Genomic DNA, 27,981 nt, shown 5'->3' with positions numbered 1-27,981 from the left:
AATTTCTGAGTCCATAGATCATACAACAGAACCCAAATCAGCAATGTTATAATTTTGCTTTTAGGGGAGGGAGGGAGGTTCAAGGCCTGATTTCTGGAATTTTACTTTCTGAGTTAAAATAAATTAGAATTTTCCGTAGGGGTGTGGAGTTGGGGTAAGGGTGCGGACCCCCGATCGATCGACACCCCCTTCCCCTCAAGATCCGCGCATGCCTGTGTATTAAGACATAGGATCATGGTGTAAATCTGAGGATATTAATATGGAGATGGATAAAAATAAAGTTGCATCAATTCTCATGAGTAAATCAAAATTATTCAGTTTTTAAAGTATTAATAGTCATTTTGATATTTTATATGCGCTACACTTTGAATTTAATTTCATGAGAACAATAACAAACATTTTTTGTAGATTAACTCTTCAAAGCCCATTATTACCTGCATTTCGGAAGATTTTAGTTTTCGTGATATTTAATGGTACATATACATCAATTTATAACAGTGATTTTTTTTAAAAGGAAGGGGGAAAAAAGAAGAAAAAATTAAAGAAGAAGTATCGATGTTCAAGCAATTGGCAAAACATTATGACTGTTCATGTTGCGTAAAATAATCTTAAACGAATGACTAAATGAATTAATTAAATAGATGGTTAAAAGTGCATTATCGATAATATATCCGCCATTTTACATGCATATAACTTAAAATTAGTATAGCTGGCGGGATAAACCTTTGTGACGTATTTACTCCACCCTGAATATGGCCAGTGCATTGATTGTTGAAGTCATGCATGCCAAGGCCACTCACCTCGGGCACCACTTGGTGCATGCGCGGATCTAGAGAGGGTGTGGTCAAATAGTCAGAACCCGGCCTCACCCTTTTGAAAAATTCCGACTTTACAAATTACAATTAATGCAGCACAATAAATGTGCAAAAAAATTGACCTTGGACCCTCCTAGCAAAAATAAATCTCCCTGGGACCCGGGCACCCTCCCGAGAAAAATTTGTGACTCCGCACCTGTATATTCTTACATCCCAACACTCAAAGTGGAGAATGTTAGTCCATGTATTTATTTTGCCATAGTATTATCAATTTTTAATGGTCGAAAGGACATTAGTTCAGGTAATTGAAATAAGTTCATTAAAATCCTGTCTCTAATACCCGTACCAAAGGTCAAAAGAGAACATATCCTCCCACCCCACTCGCTTGCCAAAGATTGTAAAAAGTAATCAGCAAACCCTAGCTACCCCCCCCCCCCGCCCCGTCCCCGATCATAATCCAACCCCCTCCCCAGCTGTACATTGCGGTATCCCCTTGTTTGCCTGACATGTAGCATCTCAAATGATACATTTTGGGGTGGTCAATGGTTTAAAGAATTACGGTATAATTATGATTATGCATGTTGGATTAAATTTTGTTTTTCAGTATTTCTTTGTGTTTTAGGAGTTAAAACCTATATATATATATATGATGATTTAACCCACTCCCCTTCCCAAAGCAAAATATAATATTTTGAAGGTGATACACACATTGTCAAGATTATGATAATAGAGCATTTTTGCGACAAGATAGGAGAAAAATATGAAATACAATTAGAATCGCTTTGAGCTTAAGAATTGTTTCATGCATAAATTAACACCCCCCCCCCCCCCATCCCCCCAAAAAGCAAAAATCCACAAACCATGTTTAAAAAAATTATATAACCAGTTTCTAATAAAGTCCCTAGTACATGTAAGTATTTGTATTTTTCAAGAAGTTTCGTAATAAAATGTAACAATGAATTATACATAAAGGCAAAAATAATACGCATTTTTAGGAGAAAAAAATCATCAGTCAATTTCTTCACAAATATATCAGTTATTATCTATGGCATTTCTGAAAAAAAAAACCCAGACCACCCCACCACCCCCCCCCCCCCCCACCAAAAAAAAAGTCAAAATAGGATAGGACATTTAACTGTTCCATAATGGTATCGATTTTGTTCGTAGCGTGGTTTTTTTTTCTTCTTCAAATTATTGCACTTTGACACGTTCCCTATCATTTTTGAGATCCACGCAAGATCTCGCGGTAATGTTAGACAAATCACGTGAACACCTCTGTTCGAGAGGTAAAATGGAGATTGTAGAAAATCCTGTCGTTATCAATGGTGACATACCCCATATGCCTTCTGGTCAGCATAGCGAAGACGACATTGACATAGGAAAAATACAAGATGAGGTAGGTGCCATTGCTCAGAAATCGAAAGGCACCCATTCCTTATTATTGCTTGTTTATGTATAAAATCCCGAATTATCTCTGTCTGTTACACCTCAAACAGCTGATGTGCCTATTTTAGATGATTACGCCATTTAAATTCGTAAAAATACACATGACTTGATCAATCTACGCATCTGCTTTTCTGGAGTTTGTGTTTCATGTAATATGCAATGTCAACGAAATGCAGTTGTTTTGTACATTTTCACGCCATCGTTTTGCTACTGTCATCATGACAATAATGTTAATCAAGGTCTCTTGCGAATTTCTTTGTTATGAAAATACCACGGATCTGTGCAGTAAGTTTCCAAGTCTCACAACCTTTAAGAAAATATGATTTTTACATATTGTTACCCCCAAAAATGTGAGAACAAACAAAACTGAAAGTAAAATTTGACATCTTCACCATTGTTGAATGCCTGGATTTATATGTCTCCAGGATCATGAATTATAAAGCTGCCGTAAAGTCATTAAAAGGAAAATATAAAGATATTTAATTATGTATAGATGCTTTTGTTGCAGTGATGTTGTTAACTACATGTCGAAATGCCAATGTAAAGAAAATTATAACATTATTACTTGCTATTATTGAAGCAAGTGATTAAAGTCTAAAATAGTTCATGATCATGATGTATTCTGAACTGAAACACAATAAGGACAGTTTTTGTCTAGAGTATGTATTTCAAGAGGGGCGAATTTTTGTTTGAAATATATTGCATTTTCCATAAAAGTTGTAAAATTATTTTTTTTTTTATGTGCAAGTAACTGATTGACATATTGGAACAAATGAATACTTTTAGAAACGAAGAAAAACCCTTAAAAAAAATTACATTTACTTTTATAAAAAGTAGATGTGATCTATTTAGAGTATAATTCTTATTTCTTTTATAATTTTTTTTTTCAGATAAGAAATATAAGAAAAGTTATTCAGCTTACAAAGGATTCTTTAGATGAACTTAACAAAAAATTTGGAAATGACCAACAACCAAATCCTATGTATGTTGAGGTGAGTTTGTAAATCAATCTGCTGGACAGAATGAAAGGACTGAAGGGTAAATTTGTCATACATTCTGAATACATTACAAATACATTATATTTGATTACACCCCCTCCACCAATTATTTGAGAATTTGTATGAAAACATCTTTAATTCATTTGGTATTCTTGAATCCTGTTATAAAATGCTGTTTAAATTATTGTGGATATAATAAGAACTTAGGAAGGGGGGGGGGGGGGGTGGTAAGTTCATGTACCTGGTATTGTACTTTCATTTTTGTATAAATTTTATTCATATTGATGAAAAGATTTTAGTTAATTTTAAATTAAGACAGTATATATATATTTTTTTTTATATAAAAGGATAATCATCAGAAGTTTTATATTCCTGATATTTCTAAGAATTGGTCAATCTATACATGAAACTGCATGTGTTAAAGAAAATGATATGACAAATGTGAATATTTTTTATCCAGCTTTTGAATTTTGAAAAAAAAACCAACCTAATAGTAGCATTATGAGTAAAGGTAAACGATGATAATATAAATAATTGAATTATAACTATATCAAGACCAAACATTGAAAAAAATTTGGACCATTTTTATCCTAATCAAAGCAAAAATATATTAATTATTTTACATATGGTTACCCTAAATCTACGTATGCACACAGGATGAGCATAAAATTGGCAAGCATTTGCTATGCATGCAGTTGTATTTCCTTGGTAAAGGGAAATTTGATACATTTCAAATACATGTTTTACTTTGTTTTCTCTATGGATTACATGTATAAGTACATGTATATTAACGTTGTTTCCCCAGAACCTCCAATATCAGACTATGCATAAAAGAAATTGAAAAAAATCAGATCTTATTTAAGATTTTGCTCTTAATATGAATACTGTCTGTTTTAAAGGGGCTATATTTTGACCTGTAATTTCTGAAAAATAAAATGATTTACTTTATATTGATATATATTTTACATTGATATACTTTGATGTCAAAAATAATTTCCTTTCATTATGAATTATTTCAGTGTCATGAAAAAAAAAATCTGGTAAAATTGAAACTATAAATCTGTATTAGCAGAAATTTGGAGTTTTTATTCATGGATATCGATCTTAAATGGAAACTTTTTCGGCAACTTTTCCCAAATTGAACTTGATATTTTTAAACCATATAAAACATCATAATATCTTCATACATACAATAAATACTGGAGAAGGAATGGGTTTCTATTTTATTTTATTTTTTTTTTTTACAAAAAATTTCAGACAAGACTATACATGTAAGAATAATGAATTCATTTTCATCTTCCAGGAATATGAAACTCTCACAAATAAAATCCATGAACTACAAGTCAAAGAGGAGGACTTGCTGGCAAAGATGCCAAACGAAGAGGACCGATCCCCCACCTGTAGCCTGCCAGCATCGACGTCGGGGGGCGGGGCTCAGCCCAACATCTCAAACTCAATACCAAGTCCTAAACCGGTCCACGGCATCATTAAGGCCTACCTACCAAATGAACAGTTCTCTCTGGTATGGTTCTTTGAACCTAGGGTGCCTACTGTAGATACCAAATTTAACGTGAGGAATTTATATCTGCAGAAAATCGCAAGATGCACGTCTCGCTTAAATTTTTTGGATATATGTTAATTACAAGAAACTATGATAAAAATTCGGCATTCGCGATTTGGTGGAAAATAGTTGAATCGTGGAATTAAGTACTCACGTAAAATAAGGAATTTATTTACTCCAGTTCAATCTTTTTATTCCTAATATAAACGAAAAAAAGTATTTTCTCAAATGTGTTAAGAGAAATTATTCACTCCAATCTCCTGTTTTTTCTCTAAGATTATCTGTATTAGCAAAGCATTTTCCAAGGTAAATATCAAATTATATTATTCTGAATAGTGTATTTGTTATTTTAGTAAAGTTTGTTCGTCTAAATTGTTTCAAAACTCTGGAAAATGTCTTATTGTAACTGAAGGAATATTTGATAGCATTTGGGCTTTGCAGAAGTTTATTATCTTATTTCCTTTCTTAATTTTTTTTTTCTTAGTATTGAAAGATGATAGTTTGAATTTAGTTTCAATTTTTTTTTGTACAGGTAAAGATAGAGCCAGGAAAGATTCTGAAGGAAGGTCTAAAGAAATCAATGTCCCGGAGATTTCTCTCCCCTGAAAATTGTAATGTCTATGACTCAACGACAAAGTAAGTACTGATTATTTTAGTAAAGTACTGATAACTGTAGTAATTTAAAGTACCAGTAATGTTGATGATGCAATGACAAAGACAAACTCTGTTTTCATTAATGTTCTTTGAATACAAATTGCTGTGGATTTCTTCATTGAGTTAATCTACAATATTAAATGGTACTTTAGATTCAATGTCTAATAATAATGTTTCAAATGGGTTGTTGGTCACAAATTTACATATCCTTGGAACTGTTATTTTCACTAAATCCACAGAAATTGATGCCCACAAATATTAGTGGAACCACAGTAATGCAACTGGGGGGGGGGGGGGAGAATTATATCAACTTTACCCCCCCCCCCCCCTCAAAAAAAAAAATTGAATTGAAAAGTTAACAATTTTTATGACATTAAAAAAAATTAAGTATAATTGACACATAGATGAAAATTATATCATCAATTTTTGTGAACCAGTTCTCTGGTTTTGAACGAACTTAATTTATCAACAACATGGAAGATTATCACTGTGACAATTAAGTTATTTGAATATGAAAAATTGTATCTCGGCATGCAAAAAAACCGGATTGACAACATTGAAACTGTAATATAAAGCAATTGACCATACTTTCATGTGGTCAGCATGGTAAAACGAGGTTCAGGTTCCTTGGCTGGGTCCAGTGTTGAACCTGTGTCATAAAATATTTTGATCTCACAAAATATTATTTTATTTTGATATCACAAAATATTATTTTATTTTGATATCACAAAATATTAAAACTGGGTTCAAAATATTATGCATAATTCTAAACCCGGAGTAGGTTCTCAAAATATTATATGACACCAGTTTAGTGACACTAGTTTTATCAGAATAGATCATCTAGTTGACCCAGCCTTGGGGCAATTTAAAGGCCTCATTGACCATATGACTAAAAGCGATTTGTCATACAATTAATCGAGTATCGGCTAACGAATTCTGTTTTGCAGGATGCCCATTTCCTGGGACATTGACATGGCTAACTTAGCCGGTAAGGACATCAATGTCTGTGAGAAGCCCAAGCGCAAGCTGGAGGGACAGTTAGCCATTACCACACACAACATAGTACGTCAAAATGTGTTGGATACGATATTTGGGTCTCAGTCTTGTCGATTTCTCAATGTTATAGTTTAATTGCCAAGATATTTTATGTTTCAAAGCTGTTTAAATGAATTTGTCTCTGTCCTTTGAATTTGAAATGTTTGAAATATTTTTTCAAACAAAATATGTTTAAACAGTTGGTAGAATTTTTGAGCTGATTATTACTATAATTGATTGTATATAAAAAGGCTAAACTATTTTGATGACATACCCATGGAAATACAGTGCATTAGTTTTAACTTTTCATTTGGTGGCACATTTGTACATTTATTTTTTAATCATGGTCGTGCTTAGAGTTTTGTATTACCAAACACACGTGCTATTTCAGGTTAGAAAGACATTTTTACTTTTAACATTCTGCGACGGATGTGGAAAGTCGCTGTTCCAGAGTTTACGCTGCCAGACGTGTGGAATTCGCTTCCACCAGAGATGTAGTGACAAAATTCAACCCTTTTGTTACCCCGTCCCCGATTCCTTACCCTATCCAGGAATGTTCAAACCGTAAGTCATCCTGTCAAAAAATATATGTACACATCTACATTGTTTACCTAGCCCATTTAAATTATGTAGGGCGTGTCAGTCTTATTGATTGACAGCAAGGCATTTTCTATAAGAGCTATTTCGATTTGCTCATACAGAAAGGGTCTTTTAGACTCAATCTGGAAAAATTTTAAAAGAATTTGTAGACTTATAATGTGTGTCATGTTCCAGAACTAATTCCAATGCTTTGTTTAAAAATTTCAATTCAGCAACTGACTGAAAGAAAAATTTGATTAATTATTAAATATAATGATTGATTAGCTAAACATTTATTTTGCACTTAAAATGGTTTGAAATAAATAACATGGTTGTAGTCATTGTTATGGAAAGAAGTCAGTAATGCTTTATAAAATTACATTTATAAACTGTGAGTCACTTCACTGACTGTATTTCTTATATTCTGTTTGTATAAATTACGGGCTGTTCCTAAAAGGGGAAAAAATGCTTTAGGTATTTGGGGGTGGATGAAGAAATACGGCAATTAACAGATACATACCCTAGTGGCCTCATTTAGCATGTGGTTGATCAATAGATAGTGTTTCTATTGACATATTTTCCCTCCAAGTTACTTTCCTTGGCTGCCATCTTATATTGTTCAATCTAATGAAGTTTCCTCTTTTAGGAACCAATTCTAAATGAGTTTGGCAATAGTATACCGGGGTAAATCCTAAGATTATTACAATTAAAAATTAAAGGAGACTTCTACCAATGTATATTCATCTTAAAAACAGTGCTATCTGCCTCAGAGTGCCCAGTATGACAAGTTAGAATTAGTTATATAATGTAGGAATCTGCATCATGGCCGCCAACGGGAGGTAACTCCTGCTAAAATGTGTCTATATAGAAAACCATCTATTTTCATTCATAGTTAAATTTTTCACATAACAATCTCTCTTTTATTTCCTTTTACCCCAAGCTCCTCATTTTATATAAGTTGTATTGGAACAGTCCTTCCATTGATATATTGGGAGTATATAAACAATTTTAGCAAAGTAACCACCTGAATTGGATATATATAGGTTTAAGTCGTATAAGATTAAGGAGAGCTGTGAAATAAACTGTTTGTTTGCTATCAGTGGCATTGCTTTGATAGAATTGATAGTTAGAATTATACAAGTAAAAGATGTTGCAGTCATTTCATTATTATTATACATTATTAATTTATATGCATTTACCAAAAACCCTTGTTGTCGTTTATTTTGCCCCCGCATTTTATAGTTATTTATATATTTATATGTTATATGTAGCATTTACACCATGTTTATGAATAGATCTTGATTTGATATATTAATTTATATGTGTGATGAGTGTATTTCATTTTTACCCCCAGTTCATATGGTTTTCATTATTTTTTCAATTTTTACTTATTTTTGTACTTGAATCCAAGCATCCCTCAAAGAATTTTTTGCCTAAATGTGCCTGACATTTCATCAGCTTAATTTGATTTCCCAAGCTTGATTAATTTTAAGAAAATCAACAACAACCCAAAAAAAAAATTAATTCCAGTTTTGTGTAAAACAGTATTTTGAAAGAAATTTCACACCACACAAAATATCTCATGAATGCATGTTCATTTTATTCAGTAAAATAAACTCAGGATGAATTCCATTTTATAGCATATTTATTATACAAATATATCGGTATGCTACAAACTGTGTAGAATTGATAAGCAGAGGTTATTTCCCTCATTGACGAGTAGAATTAAAAAAGCCACTAAATCCTTTCCACATATTCATTAAAAATTCATCTCAAAATCCCATAGGAATGTGAATGTATTCTTATATGTAAATCATTATGCTGTAATGATATTGACAGGACGGCATATACAACGTTATAGTTTATCCCCACCAGTCAGTGGTCATTAGTTGCCCCTTCTAGACCCCCCAATTCCCTTTCCACCATCCCTCAACAAAAATTTTCCTCTCGGATGTACAACTTGCTGAAATTGCTGCCAGGGCAGAGTGTTTGTTGAGTTGTGTTTTCACAGTTTCACCGATTTGATTTCTATCTATTCACAATTATAGTTATTCCTCATTAATTTTCTTTTAATTATTGCGTATTTTTGTTTGTCTGTCTGCCTTGTCTGTTTGTTCATTTGTTGCTTCAATCCCCCATCTTGTTGTTTTCATATGAAGTGTACACAGCGGAGGTTTGTGAATACAGACACCTTTTTCCTAAATAATGGAATTGTGCAAATATTTAATGAGCAATTAATTTAAATTAAGAATTAATTACGTCATTAAAAAAAAAATTCTGTCATCAATCATCTGGAGGTGAAGAATCTAGATAACTACAGCCAGGTGTCTGGATTTGTAAAGCAATGCCGTATACCTTTTTATCAAATTATATATATCGTATAGCAGGTTATTTCTTGCGGGATGCTAATTTTGGCTTGTATTGGTGATTAATATCAGTGCTGAAAAATTGTCAGTGCTGAAACAGCAGAAATAAAAATTGTGGATGTACATTTGAGTGTAAACAATTTTGAAATCACCATAACTAAAATAACTAAAATATTTGATATACCTTAATTAAGTCATATAACTTAAATTATTGCCAAATATTTACAAGTCAAGCCAAAATAACCTGTTTTACGATATATGTATATAGTTTACATGTATATACATGTATATCTGCATCCATGTTGCTTTTTGATATAGGAAAATATTTTGTTTGTATTATATGTAGTATATTTGCATGTTTTGGGAAAAGCTTGAGTATGCTAGACTAAATGTAGTTCTTCTGGGTTTGTTGAGAGAGAGAGAGAGAGAGAGAGAGAGAGAGAGAGAGAGAGAGAGAGAGAGAGAGAGAGAGAGAGTCTGGCTATTAGAAATAAAAAAACAATTTTCTGATGAAGCACCATGCAACTACTGTATATACATGATATACATGTGGTATTAGATATTATATACACCAAAATAAATATTTTTGTTGTCATCAAATTATAGTGCTGATAGTAATGTTGTTACATATACAAACATTTTTTTTGACAAGTTTAACTTGATAAAAACTTCTATGGTACCAAAGTTATGATTTAATTTAAAGTAAAACTGAAATTAAGTTCATAGGTATCAAAGCTATATATAAGAGTGTTAAAATATGATAAATATTTTTTGTCACTTATGTTTACACAAATAATCATCAATCATAAATTGATAGGATATTAATTAAGAAATGAATTCAATATTTATTTGTTTTATACGATATAAAATGGTTTGGGGCAGTTTACGCTTTATAAACTTTGAAAAGGTTTATAAAAAAGCGTAAACTGTTTCAAACCATTTTATATCATATAAAACTAATAAATATTGAATTCATTGCTTATATAAATTTAATATTTTTACTCTTCATTGTAGATGATCATTTGATTTTAAAATGACGTAAAATTTTACAAAATTCAAAAGTAATTTGAAGCATATTGATATGTTTTTGACGTTAGTCTTACTACATGTATAATGTAGGCAACATTCTTTATAGGATATCAAATAATTTTTTAGCCAATCAGAAAGCGCGCTGCAACCACAATTAAATTATTCACCTTTGTAGTTTTATAATGGACCACTTTATGAGTGATATGTAACGTACTGTTTTGATTTATTAAATCACACACAAATTAGAATTGGTTTACGTGTCACTGTAAAATGTATGCACCAAATTTAAAAATTGTTGTATGAGAAAAAACATCTTGTATTAAGTACTTACAATTAATTTTATGTTTTCGTATTGATGTATTAGAATATGGTCATCTTGTCCATAAAAGAAATGAAAAGCTTTAGAGGATTGTTTCAGGTTTTATTTCAAAGATACCACAGATAAATCTCCATTGTTAAGGAAAGACAACTCTTAATTCAATTCAGGAACAAAAAAATAAGAACAAATACTAGAATATCATTATCATTTTATTCATATGTATAAAAACAAGTGAGATATTGTAAAGAATTTTGAAGATCTCAACTTCAAACAACTGGATAAGTTAATGTTTGTTAGAATAAAAGTAATGCAGAAATTTAATTCATTTTAAAAAAAGAAATGAGAGGAATGGGGTGCCATAAGCACACCATTAGTATGATCAGAAGATAGAAATAAGCCAAGAAAATTACTACCAATTTTAAAATAGATGAGATGACTGTATTCATTGTTCAGATAAGCTAATAAAACTTGCTTTCTCTGCTCCTACCAAATTCTTTCTACTCTGACTTTTGCTCTCAAGCTTCTTTAAAAAAAAAACTCTGCATGTCTCTGACCAATATTTATACCAGAGAAAACTTATCTATATATTCATTCATATTCGAAATTTCAGCAAGTTGGCGGATGCTGGGTTTTCCCTGAACAAGGAAGATCGCTTTAGTCGCAGCCGTTCACAATCGGCGCCTAACGTTAATATTAATATAACGGACACGCATCCAGACCACTTAGAGGTAATGAGAACTTTGTCGGGCTAAAGCTGGCTGGCAATTGAGAGTCAGGCGACTGGGAAAAATTCTCACTCTTAGCCCTCAACCCCCCTCTCCCTTAATCCCCCTCGCTGCCCTGGCTGTAATAGCTTCTGGTTATAGAACCTTTTAGAGGTTATTGCTTTAATTGGTGCTGGAGAATTCTTTTTTCCCCCCTATGCAGGTAAAGGTTAAAAAAAAAATGAAAACAATTTAGGACATCCAGATAGACTTTAAGGTTCTGGGACATTGTAGGGAGAATTTCGAGGCTGATCAGGTTTGACCTTGACCTTTTCCTTTTTGGGGTCAGGACAGGTCAACTTCATCAGTCTTGAAACATTTCCTCCAATTGTCTGCAGGGTTAGGTTTTTGACCAATGCTCATAGATAGCAAGCAATGGCCACATGGTTAAGAGATAAGAAAAAAAAAAAGAAAGGTCACCTGCTTTCCTGCAGAAATCAAGTGGTCTTCGAAGAGCTGGAGATATGACATAATTTCACACGATCCCCTCTATTTCCTGCCTTATACAGACTAACATCTCAAGTCAATTCATCACCGTTGTACACATCCGAACCCAATTTACGGAATATAAACACCCCTCCGCCCCACGATGATTTAAGGGTACGTATTCTTCTGAACTCTTGACCGTAAGGATCTTATTGGTATGTATTGATATTTTTTTTTTTTGAACAATAAAAGTACATGTACATATAGTTGCAGTTTTGAAAATCCCATCTATAACTTGTTCTCTTTGACATAAAAAAAATTCCACATCAGATGAGATAGATACTAATAACGTGATTCTTTTTTACTCTGCTCCAATAAGTAAAAAACTGTGTGTTCTATTATCATGTTATGCTATAATATATGACGATAATGATTTTACAGTGAAAAGCTTCAGACCATTATTTACAATGTACATCATTAATAATTAATGAAAATGTTCTTTAAATTGAAAAAAAAAACCCAAAACATGATTAAATATATTTTTGAATTACAATATCACTTAGTCTCCCAATTTTTAATAATTTTTTTTTATCTCCTTTCTTTGTAGGAAAAGTTTCCATTTGCTACCCAGAATATCGAAGGTATGTTCTGTGTTTTTTTTTCTCTTGAGTTTTTGTTCGAACATAATTGGTGATATTTTGCACTGTAATGTAGCATGATAGACAACCGAGCTGCACTGGTCCCTCTGACTATTACAACCATAGTGATTATGGTCTTTTGCTATTGGCAGAGATACAATGCAATGGCAAGCTTATTCTCTTTATTTATCAATATCTATTTTTTTTTAATCTTACCAACCTGTTAAAATCAATTGTCATCAAACTTGGTATAAGGCATTGCTTATTCTATTATTAAATCTTGTATTTTAGAGACAAACATTATATATATGAACATTCTTTATGATCACATATGATAAAGAAAAACTTATCTTTAATATTTAGATTTAATTTGTTAATGTTAACAAATTTTAAAATAATGACTAAACTAAACTAGGTGAAGTGATCATTTTTTTCTTTACCTACTTTTTTTTGTCCATGCAATCGCTGAGGGCTAAAATTTGTCATTATTGGATTAGATTAAGGAGGGGATTTAGTGTGTACGACTTTTGCGTATTACAGATAGCGGAAATCCCCGGAATTACAAAGAAAAACGCCATGCCAGCGATGGCACTTGTAGCAAACCTACACCAAAGCATCGCTATGGTAACCGTGTGGCTTTGTGTGTGGGATTATAATTTTTTTTTCATATTGTGGCTTTGCCTTTAAACACAAACATAATGTAAAAGGATTGGTTCTTGTGTGTTTTATTTATTCTAAAAAATCATAAAATTGAAATAAATAACTCCAATAAAATGATATTGACGAAAAACAGTGTATTCTCAGTGTATCGTATTCAAATGTCTCAAGTTCAAAATAGCGGTTAAGAAAAAATAAGAAGAGAGGGGGGGGGGGGGGGGGAAATTTGACAATTTATATGGAACTTTAAAACTTTGTTTTATCCCACAGTTGTTAAATTTGCACTGTGATAGCTAGTGCGTAGATAGCACTAAAGTCTAGTTGGAAAAGGTCTTCTCCTTACAGCAATGTTGATGAGTCATTGTGTTTTACAAACTATTTTATACTCCCATAAAATACTTTTTTTCATTTGAGTGTAATAAAAAGAAGTCAGATTGTTTTGACAAATCGAACACCATACCACAAAACAGTTGTACTAGCATTGAATCACTAAATAACAACTTACATTAAATACACAGTTATTGTCTTGAAATATACACAATATTTGGTCAAGGATAAACAGATGTGACAAGGGCTCGACAAGCCTCGTCATTGTCACATTTTTGACCCTAGTCCAAGTATTGCATTGATATGTTCCAAGGCAATGACCGTGTATTTAATGTAATAGGTATTTTATTTATCCTGCAACATTATATGTATCACGATTGATGCTTTAAAGTTTTGGAATTTTTTTGACAATATGCATGGAGAAACGAAGCAAAAAATATGACATCACAGTGCATATTAATGTCAGATAAATGCAGAAGGCTGTATATAGGCATTTACTGAATACTAGTATAACTTTGGTTTATTTGACAATACACATGTATACCTATATATGCAGTAATTGTAAGGGGTAGTTGCAGGATAAAACATAGATATTTTCATAGCATATCACTTGCAAATATATTTCAAATTTTAGAAAACCAACACAAGAACCATATCTCCTCTATGTATTTGTATTTTTTTCCATTACTGACACTTGAAAAACAACTCAGAAATGAAAATTTGGAGGTTTCATTTAAAAATTGACCATCGGAAACCACAACCTTTGAAAAAGGTCATTTTGGGTTCAATTTTTGCATCTCTATCAAACTTTTCTTACTTCGTTTTCACCAAAAATTTTTTAGAATCAATATTTAATAGGCAGCTGGTGTATTCATTATAGAATATTTACTTGAAGGGGTTCTAGAAATTATATTAGTTGCAGGTCTGTATCTCCCGGTCTGGAAAAATTCGGTTGGACGACCTGAAAAAATTGTATATTTATTGCGCACAAACGTGCACTAGTTTTGGATTGATTAACCTTATTAATATGCAAATTCTGTAAAAACAATTAGAACCATTAAATTTTTCATGCAATTTACTACTGATGTCGTTGATTTATTTGCCTCAGACTTTCTCCAGAGCATGCTATCGACGTCAGAAAATCAAGTATGTTAAATTTACAACGAGATCGAGAGTCACCATTTTTACATGTAAACAAACTTCACCCCCTCTCTTTATGGGGCTGGTGATGGTGTTTAAAAGAGTATCAGAGGCAAGTAAAGAGAGGATATTGGTAGTAAATTGCATGAAGAATTTAATTGTACTAATTTTTTCACAGAATTTGCGTATAAATAAGATAAATCAGTCCAAAACTAGTGCATATTTTTGTGCACAATAAATATACCATTTTTTCAATGGGTGGCACTGTAGCTCCCAGGTCGTCCATCTGAATTTTTCAGACTGGGAGCTACAGACCTGCAGCTAAGAAATTATATGCATTAAGGTTGGGGATTTTAACAGATATTGGATATTGTTTATCCTCCAGAGACTATCTGAAATTTAAACAAATTGAAAATTCAAATAAGATTTACATGATAATATCTGTTTTTGATTTTGATCTGAAGTGTAGTGGTTGAGACCTGTTTCTTTTTGTGAATGAGTTTTTTGTGAGTCTGTGAGTTTGGCTTGTGTGATGTGGATCAATGAGGTTTCCGTGGAAACATGCTCTGTATAACATATTATACTGTGAACTGTCCTTAGTCAGAGTTCATTGAGTTCTCAAATGTAGGTCCTTGTCCAGCCATTGACACCTCAGTAGCGTTTGACTCCCCACCACAAATATTAACCAATTCTTCATGGATTTTTTCTCTCCATGCATTTGTTTCCTTGATAACATATTTGTTTGTATCTCTAAATTCTATTGTCCATGGTTATATTTATGAACATTTTTCTCTTTCCTACTTAGAAATGGATACCTCATATTTTTTCTCAAAAGAATGTGTAGTGTTATGCTGATAAACATTAAAGTGGATCTTGATTGAATGATGGTAAAATTGTCGCAAGATTGATGCACCAGACAATATGTAATATGTAATATAAGACAATGTGTATGTAATAATTTTTTCCATGTTGTAAGTTTTCTTTTGACTGTTTCAGGATCACAAAGAAATAATACGCTACCGGTGTTAACAACTTCAAATCAGTCCAAACCAGTACCTCAGCCACAGCCGACACATACAGGTCATGAGGTCAAGGTGAGGTCGTGACCCTGTAATTTGCATAAAATAAAAAGGTGTAAAGGTCATGGCATTGAAAATCATATTATATTTGAAATATATGCTGTAAATTGTTACATAATTGCTTAAAGCATTGCCCCAAAAATGCAGTTTTATGTATAAATAGGTACATTGAAAAAAGGCTTCTTTAAATTCACATATCAAGCATATTCCACCTCATTTTTTCCCATTTCTCATAGCATCGGACAGTAGAGAACCATCCGCGAGAGGACTGGGAAATCAATGGTGATCAAATTCAGGTCAACAAGAGAATCGGGTCAGGGTCATTTGGGACGGTATACCGAGGGTATTACCATGGTCACGTGGCAATCAAACGCCTTAACGTCACAGCTCCAACTCCTCAACAGCTGAGGGCATTCAAGAATGAAGTGGCAGTCCTAAGGTTTGTCTGTAGTGAAGATAACTAGTGTTTATTACAGTAAAACTCGGTTATAGCTAAGTCCGAGGGACCAATAGATTTACTTCGTTATATCCATTATTCGTTATATCCGTATAATGAATTCGTAATAATAACCACGGCAAATTCACTATATACATGTTTTCTTTCACCAGACTATAATTTTTGTTAATTGAGGCTTAAAATAACAATGCATTACTTTGATACTTTTAATAATCGGATTGTGAATTGAAAAATAATTATGAAAATAAATTCATTCAAACTGAACAAATTCAAATTATGTTAAATGGTAGTGCAAACTTTTTTAACTGTAACGAATTTCGTTATAAAGGTGTTAAATTTTGTTATTATTCACCTCTAAGGGACTCAAAATAAGTTCGCTATATTCGTAAATTTGTTATATCTAAACTTTGCTATAACCGTAAAATTTTGCTAAGATTTGTCAAGAATTTTACCGTGGACTCAAAAAAACTTCGCTATATCCGAGAATTAAATATGTCCATGTTCGTACTAAACGAGTTTTACTGTACTCGGATTGCTGGTTTGTGGGTAGTGAAGATAGTGAAAGTGTTTATTATTCAGATTGCTGGTTTGTCGGTAGTGAAGATAGTGGAAGTGTTTATTACTCAGATTGCTGGTTTGTCGGTAGTGAAGATAGTGAAAGTGTTTATTATTCAGATTGCTGGTTTGTCGGTAGTGAAGATAGTGGAAGTGTTTATTACTCAGATTGCTGGTTTGTCGGTAGTGAAGATAGTGAAAGTGTTTATTATTCAGATTGCTGGTTTGTCGGTAGTGAAGATAGTGGAAGTGTTTATTACTCAGATTGCTGGTTTGTCGGTAGTGAAGATAGTGAAAGTGTTTATTATTCAGATTGCTGGTTTGTCGGTAGTTAAGATAGTGAAGATCACTTTATTATTCAGATTGCTGGTTTTTCGGTAGTGAAGATAGTGGAAGTGGTTATTATTCAGTTTGCTGGTTTGTCGGTAGTGAAGATAGTGGAAGTGTTTATTATTCAGATTGCTGGTTTATCTGTAGTGAAGTTAGTGAAAGTGTTTATTACTCAGATTGCTGGTTTTTCTGTAGTGAAGTAAGTGAAAGTGTTTATTATTCAGATTGCTGGTTTATCTGTAGTGAAGTTAGTGAAAGTGTTTATTATTCAGATTGCTGGATTAGGGAGATTGATTACAACTGTGATCTGATTCAACTAGAACTCAATTCTGTGGTTTCATCAATATTTTGGTTTTTGCAAACCATATGGGGTCTTCTCAATGTTTTCTTTTAGTAGATATTATAGCTGTTTGGTACAAAAAATAAGCACATTATTTATGATAATAACCTATTTGTGCAAATGAATATTTCTTCAAACAAAATCCTGGATAGCTGGTGAAAGACATTCTAAAGTCCAAAGAGGGTCTAGAAGTGTGTGGAGTACATGTATGTATGGTACTTAAAGTTAAGAATGACATTTGTTGTTTCGAAGGAAAACAAGACATACCAACATTCTACTGTTTATGGGGTGGACGTCAAAACCCCAGCTAGCCATAGTCACGCAGTGGTGCGAAGGCTCCAGTTTATACAAGCACATTCACGAAGACGACATCAAGTTTGAAATGTTAACAATAATGGAGATTTCTCGGCAGACGGCACAAGGAATGGAGTGAGTACTGCAATCATTGCCACGTCACTAATGAACTTCTCTCAGACTGATGTTTACTGTAGATTCCTTATTTTACGCGAGTACTTTAATTCTGAGATTCTATCGTTTTGCATCAAATCGCGAGAATATGAAATCGCGAACACTGATTTTTTATCGTATTTCCTAATAGTTTACTTCTGTCAGAAAAATAAAGCAAGATTTTAAAATGTGTGAGATGTGCTTCTCACGTTTTATGCGGATATTAATTTCTTGTGTTTAATAAGGAATTTACAGTATTTTCCTTCTGAGAGTTACAACCCTTTATAAAATGGAAATTACGTGACACACGTTACATTTGCCTGTGTATTCATTTAAGTGTTTTTTTGTTTAGGGAAAGTGCTTTTGCTTAATCAAGTACATTGCTAAATGCCATGCATATATGTATATCATTAAGAAAAGTGCATCCAGAAATATGCTAATTCAAATCCATGCTAACATGTTAAAAAATCATTGTCAGACAAATATTGTACATGCCAAATATAATATTTTTATTGTATGACTTGTACTTCAAATAATTTTTGTATGTTTAGAAAATTTATTTGCTTATGTTCTATATGTATTCCATTGATATTGATACTTCATTTTTCTTTTTTCAGTTATCTCCATGCAAAATGTATTATTCACAGAGATTTAAAGTCAAATAGTATCCTTTACTGAGAATCAATTAGAGGAAGAGTGATTACATAAGGAATAAGGAATCATTCTTTGAGTATAATGAGGTAATAATTTTTGTCGGGGCGTTATCAAATCCAATAAAGCACAAAGGGCTTTATGATCGATTTGATCACGCCCCGACCGAAATTATCACCTCATAATATTCAAAGAATGATTCCCTATTACTTATATTTATATGATTTTAAGCCATCGTATGATTTAATATTTAAATATAAATAAGCAAACCCTGCTGGCGCCTCAATTTGGCGTCATTTGTATAATGGGTTATATAGTACAAAATCGATACATAGTGCTATCACAGGCAAAGACACTGGAAAATGTACATATAGTGATTTATTTTATAAGTGAAGGTTAACAGTATACATGCATTACAGTATTATCTGTAAAAGTATTCTGAAGAGAAAGCTCAGAAAAAGAGTCCAATTTATCCAGGATTACAGATCATTTATTTTATTCATGAATAATACACTATATGTTTTTTAGTAATATTGTTTTGAATTTATCGTTCACAACAGAAATAAAAGGGGGGAAAAGCTTCCTTAACACTTGATCAGATATATTTTTAACGGAAAACTTAACGGTAAAAATCGGTGACTTTGGATTGGCTACGATGAAGACCAGGTGGAGTGGATCACATCAATTCCAGCAGCCCAGTGGCTCCATATTGTGGATGGTATGTCATCAAAGCCATGTTTACCTGGAGCCTGTACTATTTTTAAGGACTCTAGAGTAGTCACGACCATATACAATAAAACACGGTTATAGCGAATATGCTTATAATGAATTGACGCTTACAGCAAATTGATTTCCATTCCCCACGACTATACATGTAAATTTGACGATATAACAAATTATGTTTGTATTGAAGCAAAATCGCCCGTGTTTTACAGCATTTATTTTTTATGCGTAAGTGCTATTTTACACAATGACTATAGATTTCATTGATAATGCACTGTATATGTTCATATTTGTAAGACAGAATTGTAAACTGGTGTAGATCGATATACATGTACATACATGTTCATATGGTTTTTTTTTATGATGCTGAACTTAAAACTAAAATTGCTTCGAAATGTGAATTTGGTTCAGGTTCTTTTTTTATACATACTGGTAAATGTATCTGCATTTTTCATTTTTAAATTCTTTACAATTGTCATTTTTTTTTCATGAATATTTACAAGTAGAAGTACCAATAATGATTGCTGTGTACTGGTAACTGGAATATTCTACATTAGAAATAGGGCAACACAAGTCTATAAATTTGACCAGAGCAGCTTCTTGATTCTTTGTCTTTCCTTATGTAGGCTCCAGAAGTGATACGAATGAAAGAGGCCAATCCCTACACCAACCAGTCAGATGTGTATGCTTTTGGGATAGTTTTGTATGAGTTAATGACCCAGTCACTTCCCTATAGCAACATCAGTAACAAGGACCAGGTATGAATACATGTATATGTATTATTCTGGGGACAATTTCAAATAGTAATACCGTATAACCGTTTTTTTTTTTTTTGTGTGTGTGTCACAAAATTTGCGAAAATGAAGAAAATCTTTAACATTTTTAATTTGCGTCAGTCATTTTTTGCGATTTAAAAAGTATCTTATAAAAAATGATACATGATATAATTTCTGCGTATTCAATTATTTGCGATTTAAAAGAGGTTGCGAAAATTAGATCATTGCGAAAATTACCTGATATACGGTATATGCTTGTCCATTGAGTCATTGCATTCAAGGATTGTCTTCTAATAACGCATAAATATATTCTTCCACCAATTTTTTATTTGATACTAATTGCCCATTTTTGTTACGTAAAAAGGCTATTTAATATGTAAAATGATAAAGCCACTCTTTCGAAAGAAATACAATATTATGTTGGCTTTCCCTTTGACAAAGTGAATTCAAACTGCGCTTTAAAAGGACCCTCTCCAACAGACATTTTCATATGCAAGGTCGTAAAAAGTATGAAGTAAAACGATTGTGGAAAATTTTTTTACTATGAGGATAGATAAATTTTTTTTTGTATGAGAATACCTGAAGTATGTTGTTAACTTATGTAATGTATGGTAGAAACAGTCTCTTTATTTGTGTTACAGATTCTGTACATGGTGGGTAAAGGGACACTCCGGCCTGACCTCAGTAAATCTAGGTCAGACACGCCCAAAAGATTCAAAATCCTAATGCAGGACTGCTGTAAATATGACAGAGAACAGCGGCCATTGTTTCCACAGGTAATTAATTAGAGCTAAGGCTATGAAAAATCAATCTCTTGGTTCTCAGGCCAACATTTTCAAAAACAGATGTGGTTAATTGGTGATTTTTTCTTTTTACTCCATATAATTCATATTCAAATCCACAAAAGGCAATGTTTTAAAGCAAATAAATAGTTACGTTGAAATGGATGTATCGGATTTGTTAGCTCAAACTAAATGAAATAAATAAGTCATCATGTTCTTCACAAGAAACACCACAACTACGAGGCTTGAGAAAGCCTATGATTAAACATAGTAGGATATTTAGTATAGTGCAAGCTGCAGGAATCTCCTGGTATATGCACATTCTTCCTCCTATACCAAATCTAAAATCATTGCTGTTCGATCATAACTTAAACACAGCGTCTGGTAACTAGATTTGGTGGCTATTTGCAATTGTTAAAATTTAATCTGAATCATCACGATGTTTACAATTATGTTTTTTATTAAGTGAAGTGCTTTACTGAATTGAGTATCTAAAATGCGGTCCTAAATTAAGAATTTCTTTTTCCGGAATAGGCAAGTGCACAGTCAAAATTTTATTTTTTTCATTTAATGATAAAAATGAACTTGAGAACCAAGGAATTCATTATTCTATGGCCTAAGTTATATTTCGCGATGTAGGTGCAAAAGTGTATGTATGATAAAGTTTTATTGCAGATTAAATGGCATCCATCAACTAAACAGATCTATTAAGATTGTAAGATATGGAGAATATATACAATGTATATTAATATAATTTTCTCATTCAAGTATTTTAAAAAGAGATATCTTCTAATGAGCTCCGTAATAATGTTTCCCTTCTTAGATACTGTCAGTCTTGGAGAGCCTAGAGCGATCTCTTCCCAAGGTTCATCGGAGCTCGTCAGAGCCAACGTTGAATCTGTCGCAATCAGAAGACTTCATGTATTTGTGTGCTTCTCCCAAGACGCCCATTAACAGCGGCATTCACTTTCTGTTTACGTCAACGTCGGGTGGCGGCCTAAACTAAGACTTCCTGTGTGTGGATGTTTTCTTCGTGAGTTCAAAGGTGATGATGAAAAAAAAATCTGTTACACTTACAGCTTGCAAAGAGGAGGCCCCGATGGTGTGTGATAGCTTGCTTTTTAAAAAAAAAAATTCCCCATACAGCATTCTTTATCCGAGTTGACGAGCTCAAAGCTTAAAGCTCTGAAAAGCAAGTTAGATTGTGTGCCAGCTTATCCCTGTGTTATGTCATTAATATGACCACAGCTGGCCAAAATGACCCTCACTCCATGTGTACAATTGCATATTCCTTTGTTTTTTCTGCTTATGAGATGATCTCCATCGCCTCTTTATCATCTAGAAATTACTGGGTGAATACCTTGGGGAATTTGGCAGATTATGAGTGCATATTATATTTTCATACATGAGAAGGTGTTTCATTCACGAAAAGACCCTAACTTTCAGTGAATCATCATACAAATTGCCATCGTGTACAATCCATGGTATTTCATCTCGTTTGAGGATAAATTCGAACTGATCGATTCATCTGACATGCATGTAGATGTGTCATGTACATAGTGCTTTTGGATAGTTCTACATGTACAAGCCAAGATTGACGTATTCCGCAAGACTGTTTTATTTCCCAAGGTAATATGCATGCCGTTTGAGTAACAAAACTATTTATGTTTTAGTCCGCAATGTAGTATGATCTCTTCACATCGGAGGCCATAAATATTTTCCTGTGAATAGTGGAAGAAAAACAGATCACGAAGGAAAAGAAAAAAAAAATTATAAAAAAGAAAGGAGATACATCACCCAATTGTGATACTTTTTGAGTGAACGTGACACTTTTATAAGATTTTGTAAATATGTGAATGTTGTGAAATCCTGATTGGTTTTCGCTACCTATGTGTTGATTTCATTGGATATCATTGTTCCTTCAACTTGCAGCACTTTACTGTATGATAAAAGGTATTCCACTTGTTAAATGTGCCGTTGTTGTTACATAAGGGGGCGACTGTTGATTTGTCTCCGTCGTTACTGGGGAGAGGAAAAAAAAACGTACATGAAACAGCCAATCGTGTGTGTCGTTCAGATTTCGTGGACAGGGAGAGGGATATGTTCTGTATTTTTATGGAATGCTGTGGACTCTTTTGCTGTGATGGCTCTGTGATGCGAAATATAATGACGGAAATTGATTTATAGAAAATGGTGGTGTCGCTACTAGGTCATTTTCGTGTACTATATTCCATACTGGATGGGAACGTTCCAGTATCTTTGGGCCTCTCTCTCTCTTTGATGAGAGATGCTGATTTTTGTGCAATGAACATGTACAGACTTCTTTTGTGTGTGTTTGAATTTTTTTCTCTCACCTTTATGGAATATATTTAGTTCCGATTAACTGTGATTCACTTCGACTTGGATGTGGACAAGGACATTGTGCAATGACTTCACTGACTTTCCTTTATATGGATGAAGCCAACAATCATATTAGGACATCGTTCTGTCAATAATGTTAGGCATTTTATCGTACTTGTTGAAATTGTTGTAAAAATTGTCCTTTCAAAGTGCTTAGAATTGAAACTGTTTTGATAGTTATCGAATATTTAAAAAAAAAAAATAACATTTTCTGTACAGAATGATTTGTATTAAAGATAATGGGGGTTGGATGGTGACAAATATGTCTGACCTCAGTTGCAGTTCTTCAATCATTTTAGTGTTATACAGTGTAAAATTGTAAGTTAATTATTGCAAGAGTTTCTGTGATTGTCAAGCTCTTGTTTTAAAGTGGAGAATAGCATTGCATTAGAATTTCATTTGTATTTGATGAAAGGGTACACTTGATTTGTCTATATATATACGTTTACATTATTGAAATGCTAATATTTCATAGAACTTAATTACATGTATTTATGAAAAAAAAATAAGACGTTTTATTATGAACGAGAGCTCTGAAAGAATGATCAGAATTATTTATAGGATAGAATTGAAGCCGTGAGTGAAATTCCTTATAGATATATTATATATATATATATTCAATTATATAACAAGAAGAGAGAAATGATGGTGACTTTATTTCATTCTTTCTTCAGAATTAATTGTTTATTTTTTTGTGTGTGGGGGGAATACATTGTGTAATAATTTATTCGTTACTGTGTGTGAATGATTTCTGTGTGAGATGAGGGAGAAACGAATTCGAAGGATTCCAGTACACACATTTGTCTTAATATTCTCTCCGAGTCGATCCTCATCCACACTGTACATATCAAAGTTTTACCAATAATACCGTGTTGTTGGTGTTGTCTTTCTTTATCGATGTTACAAACAATTCTCTTAAATATGATTTTTTCTTTTTAAAAACTTTTTTATTTTCAGTCCACATTTGCAAATTTTTTGGGAAGACATAATATTTTGCATTTATTTGGAGGGGGTGGGGATTCGTTATTTTTAGTTTGGGTTTTTGGTAGCAAATTATGCTGTAGTAAAAAAGATTCAGAAATTCTTATAAACATACATGAAAGCATTAAATTATATGTCGTTTATTAATTAAATTAGTGTAGGAAAGTAATGCAAAAATATGCAGCCAATACAAAATTTAACATTTCTCAGTGTATTTTTTATAAAAAAATATCTTAATATTCTGATCATTTCAAAACTGAGAATTGACAGAATAATTTGCTTTTGAAAATTCTTTGTGCATTTAGATTTTTACAGGATTTTTCTTTAATTCATTTTCAAATATTTTTGAGTAGATAATCTCATGTCTTGTCACTTGAAAATAAAAAAAAAAAGTTGACAAGATTGTTACCAACTGCCTATTTATATTACTGATACACATTTCTGCTTGTTTTGCTCATCATCGTGACAGTTGAGAGAGAGAGAGAGAGAGAGAGAGAGAGAGAGAGAGAGAGAGACGTTATGACTGTTTTATTTGAGTGAAGAATGTACTTGCTCTCGTGATGGTTCTTTGTAAATGCAAAATATAAAGAAATTTCCTCTACTTTTGTGTTCATTTTTATTCCATATAAACGTAAGATTATCATTTATAATTGACCTTGATGAAGCTCAAGTCCTTTAACGACTTTCGAAATTTTATATATAAATATATATATATATATATATATATATATATATATATATATATATATATATATATATATATGTCTGTCCTTAACACAAATTTTCGTCAAAGATTTCTCAGCAACTATCTATTGTAGATTTTTGAAATGTTAACACATTGTTTGTTCAGGCATGCCTTATCGTGGGATATAACTTCCTGTTAGAGCAGGGGTATCACTAGTGAGCATTAGCTCACAGATGTCTTGTTTTTTTTATAAATTCAAATCAAAGTATCAAAATTTAATTTTGAATAAACCCAAGAAATTTAGAACTGAAACAACAAACAAAGATAAAAAAAATCAAATAAATTTGGGAAAATAATTATTTAAAATTGACAGTAAAAAAAAAAAAGAATTATGGTACTCAGTCTGATATCCTTTCATGAGTACAATTTAATAATCATCATAATGAAATAATATTGTTTATTCATGGAAGCATTTTGGAAAGCTGTTTCTTCTTTATTGTTCGCTCCAAATCAACTCTGATAACCAGATTGATCAACCAGCTTTAGTTAAGAGGTATTTGATTTACATTGTTCTCACGAAATAGTCTACTTTAAATATTTAATTTTCTTTACATTTCCACCCCTACGTTCACACACAAACAAATTGTCTTCATTGTCTATACATAAACCCCAAGGAGTTTTCAGATCACAGTTATCAATGTAACGGATAATCTGTCCATTCATATCGAGGATGTGTATAAAATCCATCTCACCATCTGCTGTCAGAATATGACTCTGACTGTCTGTTGTGATTCCACGGGGTTTAAATGGCTATTGGTACTTTGCGGAACGGAACGGAACGGAACGGAACCAGTTAAGAGGCCCCAAAAGGGGAAACAATATTTTTTTTAAACGTCATTATTTCAATTTAACTTATCGTAAATGGAAGATTGTTTTACAAATTTTGCTGTTTTAATGAACTGTGTATTACATAACATATGCTACTCATTGCTCTATAAGTCAATACACGCTTCTTTCCCGAGAAAACCTAAAGCCACTAGTTGTTTTATGATGTTTGATTGACACTGTAAATATAAAGTTGAGGTTTAAACCAAACTCAATTAATCTGTGTGTGTAAAGTCGATGAAAATTACTTAAGTAATCTTTCTTCTGAATAGATTTCTTCTGGTTCCGTTCCGTTCCGCAAAATACCATTACCCGTGTGGATATTGGTATTTAACGGAACGGAACGGAATCTTTCAAACTTTTTAAATAAAGGAAAACATCATACCAACTACTAGCTGTTTGTTTATTTCTATGTTATTTTGAGATAAATGAAGCAAATCATTTCATCAATTCAAACATCTTGCATATGTGCATATCACTCCTGTGTTGTGTACAGCTATAACTTTTATTTCATCTATGATACTACATTAATTACACGGATGATATTACTAGTTTGTTCATCAAGCTAGCAATAACGCAATGTGTATCCCATATAACGTAGAATTTTTAAAATATAACGAGCACATTCGCAAGGGAAAAGTTTAATATTCATCACTTACCTTCCGTCTGAACAATTTTCTTCTGGTTCCGTTCCGTTCCGCAAAATACCATTACCCGTGTGGATATTGGTATTTAACGGAACGGAACGGAATCTTTCAAACTTTTTAAATAATGGAAAATATCATAACAACTACTCACCGTTCCTTGAATTTTTTTTATCAGATTCTTTAAAGATGAATGAGTCTATCAATCAAATCAATTCAGTCATCTTGTGTATTTGCTGATTATTAATTTCAGCGTTTGTGTGCGTGTGCTGCATACAACAACAACTCTGTTTTGGTTTTTTTTTATCAATTTCATATCATTGTCACGGCAGAACTAACTAGTTGGTTAATTAAGCTAGCAAAAACATAATGCTTATATCAAGTAGAATTCATATTATACCAAGATCATTCGCAGCGCAGGGATAATATCGATAAAAATACTTGATATTCTTATTTGAAATAAATTTGAATGAATGATGATATAACAAATGTTGTTACCATACTTATAAATAATTTACTTCTGGTTCCGTTCCGTTCCGCAAAATACCATTACCCGTGTGGATATTGGTATTTAACGGAACGGAACGGAACCGTTTAAAAATTTTGAAATATAAAATATATCATAACAACTACTAGCTGTTCGTTTATTTCTATGTTATTTTGAGATAAATGAAGCAAACCAACAAATCATTTCATCAATTCAAACATCTTGCATATGTGCATATCACTCCTGTGTTGAGTACAGCTATAACTTTTATTTCATCTATGATACTACATTACTTACACGGATGATATTACTAGTTTATAACGCAATGTGTATCCCATATTACGTAGAATTCTAAAATATAACGAACACATTCGCAAGGAAAAAGTTTAATATTCATCACTTACCTTCCGTCTGAACAATTTTCTTCTGGTTCCGTTCCGTTCCGCAAAATACCATTACCCGTGTGGATATTGGTATTTAACGGAACGGAACGGAATCTTTCAAACTTTTTAATATGTGAAACATATTTTTACAAAGGCAACATTTATTCATTATATAATAAATTATTTGATTTTTTTTTAGGAAGAATTAGCTAGTTGGTTAATCAAGCTAGCGAAAGACAATGTTTACATCAAGTCAAAGTTTATATCAAATCCATTTCCAGGGTTATATTCATTTTTAAAAATAAATACTTGATAGCCTTATGAGTGGGCTGACTTATTAATTTGGGATTAAACTTCAATTGCGCTTCCGTAAATTAAAATTCTGGGAAGGAATTAGACAGTCCTTGTTAGAGAAACTCGAAGATTCTAGGTCAAACTGGATATATATCTTGAAAGACTGCCCATAAGTATCGTCTGCATTCACGGGCCGGGGTCTTCGGAATCAGCTTAGTGAGATTGGAGAGAAAATGCATCAGCAGTAGTTTGCGACAGGACCATGAAATTCAGAGTGCAATCTTGCAAATTACAATTTTAAGTAATAAGTAGATTCTCCGCACATATG

General features: G+C 32.5%; 1 protein-coding gene across 5 annotated transcripts; it reads left to right on the top strand.

The window, feature by feature from the left end:
* The first annotated feature begins 2,056 nt into the window (after window positions 1-2,056).
* LOC105321795 (serine/threonine-protein kinase B-raf) lies at window positions 2,057-24,876 on the top strand. 5 transcript variants are annotated; one of them, XM_034450857.2, is made up of 17 exons: window positions 2,057-2,211; window positions 3,152-3,253; window positions 4,563-4,781; window positions 5,353-5,456; window positions 6,422-6,536; window positions 6,901-7,073; window positions 12,076-12,166; window positions 12,600-12,633; window positions 13,171-13,254; window positions 15,751-15,848; window positions 16,070-16,272; window positions 17,768-17,944; window positions 18,580-18,626; window positions 19,213-19,331; window positions 19,963-20,094; window positions 20,754-20,888; window positions 21,718-24,876. In XM_034450857.2, the coding sequence occupies exons 1-17, from the start codon at window positions 2,065-2,067 to the stop codon at window positions 21,898-21,900; spliced, it is 2,163 nt and encodes a 720-aa protein (XP_034306748.1). In that variant the 5' UTR covers window positions 2,057-2,064; the 3' UTR covers window positions 21,901-24,876. The 5 variants fall into 5 exon arrangements, with proteins under 5 accessions (XP_034306748.1, XP_034306747.1, XP_034306750.1 ...); XM_034450856.2 differs by lacking the exon at window positions 12,076-12,166 and adding an exon at window positions 11,413-11,530; XM_034450860.2 differs by lacking the exons at window positions 2,057-2,211; window positions 12,076-12,166 and adding exons at window positions 2,402-2,546; window positions 11,413-11,530.
* The last annotated feature ends 3,105 nt before the right edge of the window (window positions 24,877-27,981 follow it).

The sequence above is a fragment of the Magallana gigas genome, chromosome 4 (genome assembly GCF_963853765.1).
Source record: "Magallana gigas chromosome 4, xbMagGiga1.1, whole genome shotgun sequence".
Taxonomy (NCBI): Eukaryota; Metazoa; Mollusca; class Bivalvia; order Ostreida; family Ostreidae; genus Magallana; species Magallana gigas.
The sequence above is the reverse complement of the archived record's forward strand: the minus strand, read 5'-3'. Positions and strand labels throughout refer to the sequence as shown.